The sequence below is a fragment of the Rana temporaria genome, chromosome 13 (genome assembly GCF_905171775.1).
Source record: "Rana temporaria chromosome 13, aRanTem1.1, whole genome shotgun sequence".
In the NCBI taxonomy this organism is placed as follows: domain Eukaryota; kingdom Metazoa; phylum Chordata; class Amphibia; order Anura; family Ranidae; genus Rana; species Rana temporaria.
In genome coordinates, this window is record NC_053501.1 from 92,534,903 (window position 1) to 92,552,483 (window position 17,581).

At 42.0% G+C, this 17,581-nt stretch overlaps 1 protein-coding gene across 6 annotated transcripts in view; it reads left to right on the forward strand.

Annotated features, from left to right (window-relative positions):
• The first annotated feature begins 1,547 nt into the window (after positions 1-1,547).
• CADM3 (cell adhesion molecule 3) overlaps positions 1,548-17,581 on the forward strand; it is a 620,371-nt gene continuing 604,337 nt past the window's right edge. For 2 of the 6 annotated variants that reach the window (XM_040333867.1, XM_040333868.1), the window contains exon 1: positions 1,552-1,998. In XM_040333867.1, the coding sequence (XP_040189801.1) occupies positions 1,926-1,998 (73 nt within the window). In that variant the 5' untranslated portion in view covers positions 1,552-1,925. Of the gene's footprint in view, positions 1,999-17,581 lie in introns of all 6 variants that reach the window. The other 4 variants (XM_040333870.1, XM_040333865.1, XM_040333866.1 and 1 more) reach the window with 4 other exon arrangements.

Consider the following 17,581-nt stretch of genomic DNA (forward strand, 5'->3'; position numbering starts at 1 on the left):
TCATGTTGGTGGGAATAGTGTCCCATGGTTGGTGTCATGTTGGGGGAATAGTGTCCCATGGTTGGTGTCATGTTGGGGAATAGTGTCCCCTGGTTGGTGTCATGTTGGGGGAATAGTGTCCCATGGTTGGTGTCATGTTGGGGGAATAGTGTCCCATGGTTGGTGTCATGTTGGGGGAATAGTGTCCCATGGTTGGTGTCATGTTGAAGAAATAGTGTCCCATGGTTGGTGTCATGTTGGAGAAATAGTGTCCCATGGTTGGTGTCATGTTGGGGGAATAGTGTCCCATGGTTGGTGTCATGTTGGGGGAATAATGTCCCATGGTTGGTGTCATGTTGGGGGAATAATGTCCCATGGTTGGTGTCATGTTGGGGGAATAGTGTCCCATGGTTGGTGTCATGTTGGGGGAATAGTGTCCCATGGTTGGTGTCATGTTGGGGAATAGTGTCTCGTTGTTGGTGTCGTGTTGGGGGAATAGTGTCCCATTGTTGGTGTCATGTTGGGGGGAATAATGTCCCATTGTTGGTGTCATGTTGGGGAAATAGTGTCCCAATTATTGGTGTCATGTTGTGGGAATACCGTCCCATTGTTGGTGTCATGTTGGAGGAATAGTGTCCCATTGATGGTGTCATGTTGGAGGAATGGTGTCCCATTGATGGTGTCATGTTGGAGGAATAGTGTCCCATTGATGGTGTCATGTTGGAGGAATAGTGTCCCATTGATGGTGTCATGTTGGAGGAATAGTGTCCCATTGATAGTGTCATGTTGGAGGAAAAGTGTCCCATTGTTGGTGTCATGTTGGAGGAATAGTGTCCCATTGTTGGTGTCATGTTGGAGGAATAGTGTCCCATTGTTGGTGTCGTGTTCGAGGAATAGTGTCCCATTGATGGTGTCATGTTGGAGGAATAGTGTCCCATTGATGGTGTCATGTTGGAGGAATAGTGTCCCATTGATGGTGTCATGTTGGGGGAATAGTGTCCAATTGATGGTGTCATGTTGGAGGAATAGTGTCCCATTGATGGTGTCATGTTGGAGGAATAGTGTCCCATTGATGGTGTCAGTGGGAAGAAAAGTGCCCCAAGGACCAGATAAAGGCTATCAAAGAGCCTCATTTGCCCACGTGCCGCTGTTTGGAGACCTCTGGTACACAGTATGCCCCGTCAGGACATTACTGATGTTCTGCAATCTATTTTACAAAGCAGGTTTATGGAGATGATCGGGGTGACCTGGGATGTAGAGCTGACATTCTATTTCTAGAGGTATGATGGGGATGAGCCAATCACAGGTGCCCTCTGGTGTCCTAGCTGTAGGAGTCAGGTGTAGATCACTCTGCAGGGAACACACACAGGGTGATGTCTGCACAGATGTTCCGCCACTGAATTACATCTCATCCACTTTCCAGAGACACAGAAAAAAAAAATCTCCCCCCCCCCCCACCTTCCTTACATCGACTCCCCCCCTCTCCTTCCCTCCCCTCCACATCTCAGGGGGATCAGAGCAGACCGCACCACCAATCCCCACCTAGAGGGGGGCAGGAGGCAGATCGGAGGAGAGCCGTGCACCATCTGCCAGCCTTTCCCAGAGCCCGCATCCTCCGCTCCCCCCCGCCCTCATGGACCAGTCCTGCTCCCCTATTTAATTCCCTCTACTGCTGCATCATATCTGCTCTGTCACTAGTTCAGCTGTGTCCTGATAGGGGAGAACCCCGATCCCCTCCGATCTCCTCCGATCCTCTCCGATCTCCTCCTTCCTGGAATAATCCGCTCTTCCCCATTGTCATTCTTCTATTTCTTCTGAATGCAGTGCGAGTCCTCCCCGGAGAGAAGCTGGCCGATCCCCCCCCAGTCTGATCACTGAGCACCGACTTCACTTATCATCATCACCACCGAGGATCGTACCGGACTATTGTCTGCACACCTACCGACATGTACCTACCTACCTTCCTCCTCCTCCTGGCTGTCATCGGATTATCAGGGGCCAATGTGTCCAACTATGACCGTGAGTCCAACCTACCATCCTCATCATCACTATGGGAGAGGGGGGCTCACTGTCATCATATATACACTGTATACGGGACATCTATATATATATATATAATATAGGGGGGAGAATAAAGTCTCTGTGTATGTGTATATATATATATATATATATGGGCATAGAGTACAATACAGGAGGTAGAGAATACAGTATATGTATATATAGGGAGTATAGTATACAATATATGTATATCTGTGGTGTAGGATATACTGTATGTACATATAGGGGGTAGAGAATAGAATATATATAGGGAGTATAAAATAATGTATACTTATATATAGGGGGGTAGAGAATAGAATATATGTATATGTAAGGGTAAAAAAAAGAAGGAAAAAATATAAATATATTTATAGAATACAATATATGTGTATATAGGGAGTATACAATACAGTATATGTGCATAGGTGGGATATAGTATATGGGTGAAAAAATATAAATAAATATATAGAATACAATACAACGGGTATAGAATACAATATATGTATATATGGGAGTAAAAAATACAGTATATAGGTGGGATAAAATATATGTGTATATATAAGTAAAAAAAAAGGATATATATATATATATATATATATATATATATATATATATATATATATATATATATATATATATATATATATATATATATATATATATATATATATATTACAATATAGAGGGTATAGAATACAATATATGTATATATAGGGGGTATAGGATACAGTATATATATATAGGTGGGGTAGAGTAGACTATATGTATGTATAAGGTTATAAAAAACAATATATACATATCTATTTCAATATAGAGGGTATAGAATACAATTATTGTGTGTGTGTGTATATATATATATATATATATATATATATATATAGGGGTTATAGGATACAGTATAGAATATAGTACATATGTACAAGGTGTATATAATACAATATATGTATAGTTAATATATAATACAGTATATGAGGTATACATTACAATATATGCATGGGGTGTATAGAATACAGTATAGGAGGTACAGAGTACAGTATACGTATAGGAGGTGTAGAATACAGTATATGTATAGTGTGTGTATATACGCTTATAGAGACATGGACATGTGGCCATGTATATACACTACATGTGATGTAAAAAAAACACACACACTATATATATATATATATATATATATATATATATATATATATATATATATATATATATATATATATATGCCTTCATCTTTATATATATTTATTGATATAGATGTGTGTATCTTTATATATATCTGTATATAGATGCATCTATATATGTGTGTGTGTGTGTATATATATATATATATACACACACACGTATACTGTACATCTTATAAACAGTCCATCGGCGAGCACGCAGTGTATCTGTGTCGTACCTCCATAGGATTCATAGCCACAAGTCATCCTAAGGGCTCATTTGCGGCGTCACGCACACATTAACGCGCGTTGTGTTGACATACAATTTTGGACAAGTTGTGTGTTTGTGAAAGAAGACCAGGAATGGCTAAATCCAGGTCAGCGCAGGCAGAATGTAGCAGCCGGACGTTTTGTAGCCCCCCCAATGTGTTGGCGTGAACAGGTCCTGCTGAAGACAATGGGATTGTCATGTCTGTGCATTGTGCCTGTGCTGGACAATGATGGGAATGCAGGGCGATGGATGTAGTGGAGCTGTGACCTCTTTATGAGCACAGGGGATGTCAGGGGATGGTGGTATGGTTCCAGGGCAGGTTAGGGTTACGCAGCTGTGGCGATTTATGGGTCAGTAATTGCTGGGGGTTGTTACCAGCTTTGGGTATGGTGCTATTGATAAGCAGTACAGCCTTTGAGAAGGGTCGCGTGAGATGTTTTGGTTTGGATGTATGGAAAGGGGGGGGGGGGGGTGCTGTAGCAGACCTCTTAATGTATGCAAACACACCCTCTTCTGGTATACAGAACAAACTGCCACCTGTACTTTGCAGAGACTGTAATGAAGCGTTTATACAGCAGCGCTGGCAGCGTCCTAGCGGAACGTTAATGTTGGTTAACCCTTGGATCCAAGGCTGGATGGAGCTTGGAAGCTGTGGTCGAGCTACAGATCTCAGCGTGCCAAGGCATGTTGGGTTTTGTAGTTTTTACCCATCACATGACCAGCCTTTGATCTTTTTTTACCAAAGTCCATTGGGATTTGTAGTTCCACCGGAGCTGGTGTCCACCTAAGACTTGCTCATCTTTTCCTAACATGCCAGACGGGTGGAAATGTCTTCTTCTGCAGCATTCATAGTGTTAAAGGATGATAGGTCATGCTGGGATTTGTAGTTTCATGCTGAGCAATGAATCGTTTCCACCAAACTTCATCTGGTTATGCTGGCATTTTTGGTTGCACCCCAACCATTTGTGGCTCCACCCAACTGATGAACCATCTAGTTGAGCCCTGGCTTGGTTTAGCAGTGGCTGGCAAGTGGTGCTGGGTTTTGTAGTCTTACTAAAGGATGAAGGTTAATTATGTTTATCTCTTTCCTTTGTAAACCCCCCTTTTCCATTAGAGGTCCCAATCCTTAACCCTTCCACCATCTGCCGCAAGGAACTCTTAACAAGCCAGCTGAACTAATTCGTCCTTGTGTTTCCTTTCTGTGGCTTCTTCTCCCTTTGGTGGAAGGAAAAACAATTTCTGTGCTTATAATTTATGGAAAAGGCAAAAGAGAGGGGATTGGGAGTCCCACCACTCTGCAGTAGGCACGGGCATTGAAAATATTTGAAATGCTCTGTGTGGGACTCGTGCCAGGATAATTAGCGGGCCAGATTAACAGAAAGTCCATTGTCAACATTCATTTTTTTCTGTGCATGGTGGGAGCTGCTTGTGTTCCTAACTCCACATTCCATCGAGCGGATGGTGGGAGATCCTTTATTTTTTTTTAGCTTGGTAATGGGGGCAGCTTGTACGGAAGAGAGATATATGGAGAAGGTTTATTAAAATCACATTTAAAACGAGAGATGGGCCAAGTGCCGTAAGCCATAGTAACCCATCACATTTTGCCTTCCGCTGATCTGAGTACAATACACTTCTATGACCTGAGCAGAATTATTTCAGTGCCCATATATTATTATATCAGCCCGGGCAAGGAGCAATGATTGATGATCGGTTGCCGAGGGTTACTGAAGGTTCATCCTTGAAGTTACATTAAACTCTAGTTAAGAAAACATGAATGGGAATTTTTTTTTAACTAAAATAAGTCCCTCTACTGTTCTCAGCCTCCTCCAAATCTCCAAATTCCTTTTTTATACTCCATGGTTCCACTGTATGTAGGACTGTAGGCTGTAGCCGCCCTCTCTTGGTCACGCCCAAGATGAATCGGGGACTATGACTATGGGATTTATAATGCGCATAAAGACGGGCAACTAGCCTACACTGCCCATTCCAAACAAATGGAAGTTAGGGGGGAATGAGAGGTTCGGAAGCTCATGCTATCCGTAGCCAGATAAACACCGTAAGAAACAATTTCATAACAAAATTGGTTACGGGTTAATTAAAGCGGATCTTCACTGCAGATGAGCACCACAAACCAAAAACACTATTTATTTCATTTGTATTATTCAGCGCAAACTCCCCCATCCATCCATGTCTCTATGCTTTACTTTGTTTAGAAATGCCCCCCCCCCCCCCCAGCATTTCTTGCCATGACCATCTTGACTAAGGGAAAATGATTCATGTAGCTTTTTCTTCCTGGAATCCACCTGCCCTTAGCTCAAGCATGCATGCAGGAGGGTGTGCTTAGCTGAGAAAACCCCTTCTCCTCTCCTCCCTTTCCGAAGACTCCTGGGATGTACAAGATCATTTTCCTAGGCAAGAAACCATAACGTAACTGAAGAAATGTTAATAACGAAGTTAAAAACTAGTAAATATGATATACTTTCCTATCTATATACTAATGATAGCAGCATAAGGATTACAAATAATCATTGATTTGAAGAGTGAAGTTTCCCTTTAAGTAGTGGTTGTGTATTGGTTATTTTTACAGAATAATAATATTGTTTAGTGTCACTTTAACCTTTTTGTATTAAAACATTGTATTTGTTTTGTTTGTACAGAATAGTAATATATTGTAGAAGATATTTTGTTGAGTGTTTGTATCTATTTAGCTAAAGAAACACTGGAACATTTTGATACATCATCCAAAGGGGCTGATTTATGTAAATAGGTTACAAGAAAAGGGGAACTGCTGCCCATAGCAGATTTTGTGTACTTTTTCTCCGGTCGAGGCTATACCAGCTTTTCTCGACTAGTTTACCTCAGAGGAACCCTTGAAATAGTTTTCAGGTCTAGGGGAACCCAAGCAGAAACATATCATTGAGGATCGATGGAAGAATGCCCCTTACATTGGTACTCAGTGGAAAGAATGCCCCTTACATTGGTACTCAGTGGGAAGAATGCCCCTTACATTGGTACTCAGTGGGAAGAATGCCCCTTACATTGGTACTCAGTGGGAAGAATGCCCCTTACATTGGTACTCAGTGGGAAGAATGCCCCTTACATTGGTACTCAGTGGGAAGAATGACCCTTACATTGGTACTCAGTGGGAAGAAATGCCCCTTACATTGGTATTCAGTGGGAAGAATGCCCCTTACATTGGTATTCAGTGGGAAGAATGCCCCTTACGATGGTATTCAGTGGGAAGAATGCCCCTTACATTGGTACTCAGTGGGAAGAATGCCCCTTACATTGGTACTCAGTGGGAAGAATGCCCCTTACATTGGTACTCAGTGGGAAGAATGCCCCTTACATTGGTACTCAGTGGGAAGAATGCCCCTTACATTGGTACTCAGTGGGAAGAATGCCCCTTACATTGGTAGTTGGTGAGAAGAATGTCTCCTTACATTGCTGGTCAGTGGGTAGAACATTTCCCTATATTGGTGGTCAGTGGGTAGAGCATTTGCCTATATTGGTTGTCAGTGGAAAGAATGTCTCCTTACATTGGTGGTCAATGGGTAGAATTCTCTCTATATTGGTGGTCAGTCGGAAGAATGTCTGCTTACATCGGTGGTTACTGGGTAGAATGTTTACCTGGATTTCTTGTGAAAAAAAAGAATGTTTACCTGGTGGTCTGTGAGAAGAATGTTCCTTACATTCGTGGTCAGGGGGAAGAATGTCTCATTATCTTAGTGGTTAGTGGGTGGATTGTTTACCTGGTGGTCTGTGGGAAGAATGCCTCTTACATTGGTGGTCAGGGGGAAGAATGTCACCTTACATTGGTATCTAGTGAGAAGAATGCCCCCATTACAGTCAGCTAAAAAGGCCATTGGTGACATGTCACCAGCTCTTTCAAATAGCATTGGCCCCAAAACCTTGGCCCCAAAACTATGCATTCCAGGCACCATCAGATGAGAGGTCGATACGCCACAGCTCGAAGAACCCTTAGCAATCTCTGGAGGAACCTTAGGGTTCCACAGAGCCCTGGTTGAGAATGGCTGGGCTAGGCAGTTGGCTGTTAGACGTACCCACCCAAATTTAGCTATGCACCAGTTCTCTGACTTTGGCCCTTGTCTGAACAAATTACTAGGTCTTGGAATCCGTACCTTGTGAGGAGTGTTTTGAGCATTCTTATACTGTACTAAAAATATTTGTAATAAGTAATGATTTTTCAGTGATGGATATATATTGTGTACAATACAAATCAGTGTAATTTTTTTTGGTGTTTAAGATTACAATTGAACTGTGATCCAGGCTATGCGAGAAGCCCTCAAGTCAATATTAGAGTAGCATACCCTAGGCAAGTCTGGAGCCGCGATCATGAATACTAATTTATCTAATGGATGGGGTGTTTTGCCACGATAAATACATCTTAAAGCAGCTCTGTTGTCATTAAATGTCTTGATCTCAAATAACTTCATTGTTGCATCGTCATTGTTGTGATAGATTTTGACAGAAGAAGGAGATATCTGTCAGGTGTATTCTGGTGGGGAATATACGGTCGTGGCATTCTACAAGAACCACATTCTATCAAGTCCTGAGGGACATACGTGATATATATCCTATAACGGTAGTAACTTAAAAACACTTGTATAAGGTTCTTGGTGCAATTATAGTAATCATTTGATGTGTGTAGGCCTTAAAGGATAATGTCACCCAAAGCTGATATTTCAGCTTTAGAGTAGAGGCCAGTGGGTTGAGAGAAGCTCTAGATGCTCAGGGTTCTTTGGGACTCCGGTGGAATGGTTATCCCATCGTATTTCATGTAATGTACAAGTAGAAAATCATTAGTGTGACCTTCTCATTATTGCTGCTGCCGGTGGGTGCTGCTTTAAACTCCGTACTGGCATGATATAAAGTTGGCATCTAAAAGGTACATGTAAAGTAAAATTAATTAAAAGTACCATCATCCAGGATTCTGAGTAGAATAGAGATAGGCATTTGGATCCCAAGCCAAAAACCAAAAAAGGGGGGGGGGGGAATTGGACTATTGCGGTACAGTAAGCAATTATAAAATGCACATGTAAGGTATATACATTTTTTTTATTAGTATAAACATAAAGCATACAGACAATACAATTTAAAATAGTGACGATCCATATGTGTCACCACAGTATTCAACCCCCAAGAGGGGGAAGGTCACAGTGGGAATAGGGGTCACTGAGGGTGTCTCTACTAGTTTCGCGGCTTGTAGCCGTTTAGTCAGGAGAACAATCTACGACCCCCATCATCTGCAGGGGCAGAAGGGACCAGGTGAGGTCTCCAATTGCGACTGGGAGGGGGGACGTATGGGTGAATGGACTAAAATCTGTACTGGTAAGTGACAGAGTTACGGGGTCCCCGGGAAAGGGACCCAGCCAGAGCTTGTATTTAGACAACATGGTAGTTGAGAGAAAGCAAGGGCACTAACATAGTGCATAGATACAAAGTGCAAACAGATGCACCTGGAGCTGGAGGTTCATAGCCAGAGTAGCTGTCTACTGGGTAGAGTGACAGCAGTCCCGGGACCGGCGTCCATCACGATTTAGGACAATCTAGTGCTCTCCATTTGAAACAATTTATTACGTCCAACGTAACTCCTCCCCCCGTACACCTTACGTCCCGTGGGCAGTGACTTCTTTAGCATGGGTACGGAATCCGTCCCCACGCTGACAGGACGTACCGCGTAAGGGGGGAAATTACGCTGGACGTCGCCCGCGGCCATCTTTAGGGTTTGAAACAACCTGTATGCCATTATAACCTGCACTTGTTCTCAGAGTGCTGTTTTTGTGAGTATTTATTTTAATTTGTTTTGGGATTAATAAATTGTTCCAAACGCAGAGCACTAGATTGTCCTTTCTGTTTTTTCCTTCATGTGTGGAGTGAGATCCACGGCCCTATTGATTTGCATATCCTCACCTACTCAGGTCGAGTATATATGCGGTGAGAGGCTTGAACTGTCTGTGGTGGAGGGATTGCATTCACCTGTTTCTGTCTTGTGTGCAAGATCTCGGGAGAAGATTTATTTCCATTTATTTCTATTTATTCGCATGAAGTGTCATGTTTGGATGGTTTTATTTGATAGAGCTACCACAAGTTTAATTTTTTACTTTCAAATTTTAAATAAAATAAAAAAATTGCCTATATCTTAATTGTTCTTGCTGTTTTGATAGAGCTATGAAATGTTTATTCTTACATTTTTTTTACTTTCAAATTTTATTAAAAAAAAATGTCTTATGTGTTAATTCCTTTTTGCTGTGTTGATAGAGCTACAACACTCTCATTCTTTAAATTCTAACTTTAGACAAAATGTAAAAAAATTCCACACCTATCCCTGTCAAGTTTAATTTGCCTCCTGTATCATATTCACAATATATGTTATCTTTTTTTCTAAGTACATGGGGTGAATACTTTCTGCAAATGTTCTATCAAGGGGTGAGAAAGCTTTTCTCTGCCAAATGATGACCACATATGCAAATCCCCTGCCGTTTCTCTCATTACCCCTCCTTTTCTCTCATTACCCCTCCTTTTCTTTTCTTTTTTTCTTCTTTACAGCATATTTTAAGGCAGGCACTTTGTAGGATTTGATGAGGGCAGACCCTTTTTATACTGATGACCAGTGGTCCAATTATGTTCCTGTGAAAGAAAATGAGGTTTGGGTGATGGACTGGGAATCATTTTTCAATGAATTAGTGAAGACAGTCTTATCACGTATTCCATGTGCTGTGGTAATGAACTATATTTTAATTGGGGGATTATAAAAGTTTCATTACAACTAACAACTAAGTATTTCTTTTTTTATGATATTTAAGAAAATCGCTGTGTTTTAAGTATACAGACAGCATTCACAGTATTCTCTGCCTGTAATGGCGTTGACCCTACCACATGCTTCACACACATTATGGCTAATCTTAATAACTAGCAGGTATACTTCAGGATTAAAGGAATGAACAGGAGATACCAAGCAAAATCTATGCAAACATGAGACATTTTAAACTCTAAGCCGGAATCCTCACTGTGAAAGGAGACCATAATACCCACTAATGCTGGGGGCTCATAGCTTAAGTACAACCTAGGCCCCCAGGAGTTTAAATGGCTCCATGGTCATCTGTTTAGGTATTATTATTATATTTATTTTTTGCAAGATTGGAAAGGGTTCTGTTAATATATGAAAAAAATATTGAGTTTGTACGGACAATGTTACTGTGTCTAAATGTATCGGTTGCTCACCCTTCCTAGAGTTGTGCACCTTGGCAGTGGTGAGGCTGACACCTCAAGCCTCCATATTGTATGCCTGTCTGGTTCTCGCTGAACCCTGTTTGAAATCTCTCCCGTGTACCAGGAACTATTGAGATACGCAATTTACTGCGGCCGCAGAATTCGGAATTCAGAGCTGTCAGCTATGAGGACATGCTTCCAAACAGACAACCTAGTAATCAACTCCGCGTTCCTAGAGGAATGGAAGCTTGTGATAACCTGATGAGCACTGAGACATTTCCCAAATCACCGATACATTGGAAATAAATGAACGGACAGCGTGGCCATGTAGCTGTTTATACATTTGATTTTTTTTTTCACAAGGCTGCATTGATGGAATTCTGTCTCCCTTCGGTTTTGGCACTGTGAACCATGCTTTAAACATACACTGAAGACTCCCTTTTCTGAGGGTACAGTTATTTTTCTCAAGGGTTCCAACTGTACCTTTGGGCAACTCTAAATATATAGGGGCAGATCCACGTACAGCGGTGCTTCTCTCCGCCGGGCGTAGCGTATCTAAGATACACTACGCCGTCGTAACTTTTTTTTTCGAATCCTCAAAGAATTCGAGCCGCAAGTTACAGCGGCGTAGTGTATCTTTGGCGGCGTAAGGGTGCGGAATTCAAATGGCTGTGATGGAGGCGTGTTTTATGCAAATACGTTGTGACCCGACGTAAACAACGTTTTTTTTAACGGCGCATGCGCCGTCCGTGGGGGTATCCCAGTGCGCATGCTTGAAATTAAACCGGAACAAGCCAATGCTTACAACGGTGACGTCATTCTACGCAAATCCCTATTCGCGAACGACTTACGCAAACGATGTAAAAAATTTAAATTTCGACGTGGGAACGACGGCCATATTTAACATTGAGTACGCCACCATATAGCAGCTTTAACTATACGCCGGAAAAAGCCGAACGACGTAAAAAAATGCGCCGGACGTACGTTCGTGGATCGCCGTAACTAGCTAATTTGCATACTCGACGCGGAATTCGGCGGAACCGCCACCTAGCGGCCGGTGGAAAAAATGCACCTAAGATCCGACGGCGTACTAAGACGTACGCCTGTCGGACCGATCCCAGATGCCGTATCCCAAAGATACGACGCAGGAACTTTAAAATTACGCGGCGTATCAATAGATACGCCGGCGTAATTCTTTTGTGGATCTGCCCCATACTGTTTTTCCTGTAGAACATCTTAAACCAATCAAATTAAAAAAGTCACATGACTTCCTCTAACAAATTGGAGCTACTTTGTGATTCAAGGCCCCTCAATGTATTAATTACCATGGGGAAAGTCAATGACTGAGAAATGTTTGAGTCCTAATCTAACAGATGTGTTGCGAGAAGTTGCTACTATAAATACATATTTAATTCTAAGTTTCTATGACCGCACATGCCAAACAATAAGCTGTCAGTCTCAGCACTGCTGAGACTTCATGTAGTCCTCTGCCATTAAAATTAATGAGCCGAGGACAGGAAGTTTTTGAATGAAGTGTAGGGCCCTGAAGCTAGGGCCAGTGGGTATACTGAGCAGGATTAGGTAGCTTAGAGCCAAAGCACCTCCATGTTATAAAGTTGTCTTCAGGGTCTAGATGGCATCTAATGATCTTGGCCCATTCTGAAATATTTCTTTCTCCTTGCGGGATGGTTTAAAATGGTAGTAAGCCACCCATAGCAAGCCATACGGTGCTATTATGCACCACATACTGGCACATTATGGCTTACGTACCTACACATGGAGCCCTCTAGTGCAGTGCTGTCATTGTTCACCCTTTCGCTTTCATCTTCACTTAGTCTTCCTCCTAAGTTCATGGGCTTTGTCTATCTGAATGGCTGGGGGCCGCAATGACGTCACTCCCACGTTTGTGTGCCAGTGTTCTGGCTGTGGCAAGATGCTGTGCATTTAACGGTGTGACCTGAATGCAGGTGACGTTATTGGCTATTGCTGATGTGAATATCTTCTGAATGGTGCATGGAGAGATTCATTGTCCCTACAGATGAGCTTGACTGTAAATTAAAATAGGGCCTTTAAGTGTTGGGCAGAGCTCTTCTGCATGTAGTGCTTGTGGGTATAAACCCTAAAGAACATAAAAGAGAAGTGTGGGTTTTAAAAACGATATACTACCTAGATAGCTGCAGCATCTATCTGATGCTTCAACTATTCCCTGCTGGTTCTACACCAAGAACTGAGTGATCAAACACCACTGATTGCTCAGTTCTTGGGTCTGCTCTGAGCAGAGCTTGGTTACTGTCAAGCACTGCTCACTGGAGCACTGGACTGTGGTGCTGGCAGGAATGGCTGCCTCAGGCTCTCAACGACACCTTGAGAGGCTGAGCCAGCTGCCAGTCAGGCATCTGAGTGGATTTTGACATTATTGTCAAGATCCCTGCAGAGCCTGGACTGGCTCTGTGATGTCAGTCAACAGAGTCAACAGTGGGCTTTAGCTTGCTGTTGGATAAATCTGGACCATACGAGTGGAAAACCAAGTGCTCTCCTGGGAAAGGTATGGCCAATGAGCTACTTCTTCTGAAGATAACCTTAGATATGTCATAGTTTGAAAACCGTTTCTGTACTGTCCTGCTAATGGACTTTTCTAAAAGTGATTGGTCATATAATAAGTATCAATATAGATCAAGGCGGAGCAGTGGCCCATGACAAATTACCACTTTTTCTTAGAGGCTAAAAAAAAACCTTATTGGCTACTATAAATGACAGCACATCATATATCTTTGCATTGCATAGTGTCCTTATGACCGAAACCACCAGTCATATTACAGTTGTCCATATTCCAGTGTGATATATTAAAGGGGAACCTGTCATAGGAAAAATATTTAGGCTGCCATTGACCTCTTCCTCGAAAAATGCTAATTGCTTGGTTCTTATATTAATGATACAGCTTTTTTTTCTTTTTTCTGCGTCAGTCAGAAAGTATTGAAGACCCGGAGCAAAGACATTTGACTGTCTTCCAACGCATATGCCAAAATGCTTTTTCTGGGTCTATGACAATCTGCATTTTCATGAGGCTAGGCACCCCCATATTTTACTCATGACAGGTGTACTTTAAATGAATGGTAAAATTTTGTATGTTTGTCTTCCTCCAGCATTTATATAAGAAGTCTGCTGTTCTGTAAATTACCTTTTTCCTTCCATTAACTAGACTTCCAATACATTGCACTTCTGTAAATAGTACATATTGGTCACGAAAGATATAATTAAAGGCTATTTAGAGTGATTAATGTTAGTTTATTTACTAGGTAATTGATTTAGAGGTCACAGCAAGGGCATGCCCTTAGAGGGTTGTAATTATGCATACAAAACCCATTGGGGTAGATTCACGTACCTTTTACGGCGGCGTATCTCCAGATACGCCGCCGTAATTTGAAATCCGCGCCCGCGTATTGTTACGCCGATTCTCAAAGGCAGATACACTAAAAAAATAGGCTTCCTCCGCCGACGTAACTTGAATGCGGCGGCGTAGAATTGTGTGCAATATTACGTTGGCTGCTAGGGGTGCTTTCGTTGTTTTTGGCGTAGAATATGCAAATTACCTAGATACGCCGATTCACAAACGTACGTGCGCCCGGCGGTAGTTTTTTACGTCGTTTGCGTAAAGGCTTTTTCTGCGTAAGGTTGCTCCTGCTATTAGGAGGCGCAGCCAATGTTAAGTATGGACGTCGTTCCCGCTTCGAAATTTGAATTATTTACGTTGTTTGCGTAAGTCGTTCGCGAATAGGGCTGGACGTAATTTACGTTCACGTCGAAACCAATACGTCGTTGTGCCGTACTTGGAAGCAATGCACACTGGGATATGTACACGGACGGCGCATGCGTCAATCACGTCAGGTCATCATACATTTACATAAAACACGCCCCTCCTTCCACATTTGAATTACGCGCGCTTACGCCGGCCCCATTTACGCTACGCCGCCGCAACTTACGGAGCAAGTGCTTTGTAAATACTGCACTTGCTCCTGTAAGTTACGGCGGCGTAGCGTAAATACGCTGTGCCGCCATAAGAAGAAGCGCACGTACCTGAATCTACCCCATTGTACGTATGTGCAAGCACTCAATTTTTGCCCAATCCCCCCCAAAAAAATGCTTTAAAAAATTGCTTTTATGGAACTATCTAGCTAAAGAATTTTTCAGTAAAAAAAATGGAAGCATCCCAAATTCAAATTGGTTTGCCTTGGCACAGTTGAAAATCACACTTGTATTTCGCAAAACAAGCGGACAACATAGGGGTCGAATTAAAAATGTTTACACAATATTCACCCAATTGTCTCATTGGATATCTAGTTGGATACAAATGGAAAATCTATGAACCCTATGTAAAATTTGTGGTAAAGCATTTATAAATGGACCTGATAGTGTGTCAAAGCTACACAACTACGTCATTTAAATGGCGGCATGTGTTTTGCAGCTCATGCAAACATCTATAAATACAACACGGGATATATTGTACCATTCAATATAAAGGCATGCACAAACTGCTATATTATGCATACTGTTCCCAAGTGACCAAAACAATTGTGCATGCTTCCATTTGGGCAGAATGAGTATTTTTAGTGCTCATAGATATACAGCAGCCAAGGCTGGATTTCTGCATAGATAGCGTAGGCCATGGCCTAGGGCAGCAGGATTGCCAGGGATGGCATACATCATTTTGACAAGTGCATAATGCATTCCCATATTTAATGAAAGGATCCAGACTATGGCCCTGCGATCTGGTTGCAACCTCTCTGTTGCTGTCTCTGCCCGGTTTGAGCAAATACATAGTACAATATTCCACCAACAAAAATACACAGTTTGCCATACTCTTCTAGTCTAGTTTCTAGGTGTACAGACCTAAAATGGGAGTGCTGTTTCTTCAACCTTTTGCCTCCTCAACCTCAACCTGTTTGGGTAGGAGGCAGGCAACACAAGGTCTTAGGCAGTGGTTCCCAACTTTATTCCTCAAGTACCCATGTAGGTACCTCAAGTAGGTCGTGAGGGCTTAGCTACCCACTTTTCTGGAGTAGTTCAACTTTACATATCAATATCGTCAATTTTTTGTTTATTTAGGCCACGCAATTTGTAAAAGCGGAAATGCATTAAAAACTGTAGTGAATTATGTAGGTACCACTATAAGTGGATTTTAAGGAATGGAAAGGTTCACTTTAGGAATGTTTTATTTCTATTATGGAGTCTATTGTGGTAAACAATTGCTGAATCGTGTACACAGTAGGGTGCTTGGCTTGCATTTTTGTTAAGTGCTGTCTAGGGTTAACATATGTCACAATTACATGCTAGAGTGTTCACGTTCATTAAACATTTATGCCTCATATTTGGGCTATTAGGACCTAAGTAAAGGCTAGACCTCAGAATTTATTTTCTTGATATATGTTGCATAGCTTTGGCATCCATCACAATTTTCATCCAGGAAAAGTAGCTGCAGTATAACAAAGGAACAGTAAAACCATTAGGATGGTTCTAAGAGGCACTGGCACTCTGGCCACAAAGGGCATAGATGCCAACATCCCCAGATTTGCAGGGACAGTCCAGTATATCTATCCTGACGATGCTGTGTCTAGTGATGATGGCATCGCCCTTATTTGAGTTTGCGAGCATGCACAGTACCTGGAAAAAAAAGGCTATTAGCTGAGGGGACCGTGGTCATGAGTGGATGGCTACCACATAATTAAGGATGGCACCGTACAGAAAGAAGATCGGCACCCAGAAAGTGAGTGTAATCTGATTAGAGAGGTGGTTGTTATCAAGTGTGGGCTGTGGGTGTGGATGAGTGTCCTGGGGACTGGGGCAAAGATGTTGGTAAATGTGGTCGGGCAAAATTACAATGTCTGTGCAAAGTTGCGTCCTGACCCACTTTGCCAGCATTCCCTTGCCTGTAAAAATACCCGCTGCTTCCAGGTATGGGGGGGGGAATGTGGGCTCCTGCCATATGCCAGTGCTCAAGTCTAGCAGTCAACCAAAAAAAAGGTGGATCAAAAAACACACATAACCTGCTCTGAGAAATACCATGCAGCATATATGTAAGTATATCCCTATTATATTGTTTCCAACTGTACCACAGTCAGAGGGTCTGTGTCTCTTTTTGAACCAATTAGAAGATCAATCACCAGCACACCATGGATCTCCAAAATAGTTGTCCAAGCAATTTATTGAAATGATCACAGCACAGCATAAAGTAGGGATGTTTCGGAGATCCCCAGGACCTCTTCTTCAGACATGTCACATGCTTCAAGAAGGGGTCCTTTATGGCTTTGCTACTTTATGCTGTCATGTGATCATTTAAAAAAATAAAAACAGTTTGGATGCTATTTTAGAGATCCTTGGTGTCCTGGCGACAAAACTTCTAATCTATGCTGTTTTCCGGTTCCCAACCGCTGGCCCCTGCAGCACCCAATTACCTTGCAGCCATTTCCAGGAACATGTGCATTGGGAACATTTCTCTGGTCTTTTGGAACCAAGTGTCTACCTTCATAGTTTTCTGTCTTCTTGATCTGATGTAAAGACCTTTTATCCAACCTCTAAATTAATGCACAATATATATCAATAGTTCTGTATAAAGAAAAATAATAGTGAAAAAGGTACATAGGTAGTTATGCAGTTTTTGTGTATTAAAGTATAACTCGAGGCAAAACTTTTGTTTTTGCTTTTGATAGAGTGGATAGAGAGTAGAATGCCTGTCAGGTTTTTATTGCTGTCTGTATCCCCAATAGAGAGATTCACCCTCTTAAATTGTCATGTTTACAAGAGTGAAAACAAAATCACAAATTTTGGGCTGTCAATAGAACATAAATAAAGGGAAAATCTTCCAATGGGGACGTTCGTTTTAGTGCCAACTGGAGAGTCCTTCACTTTG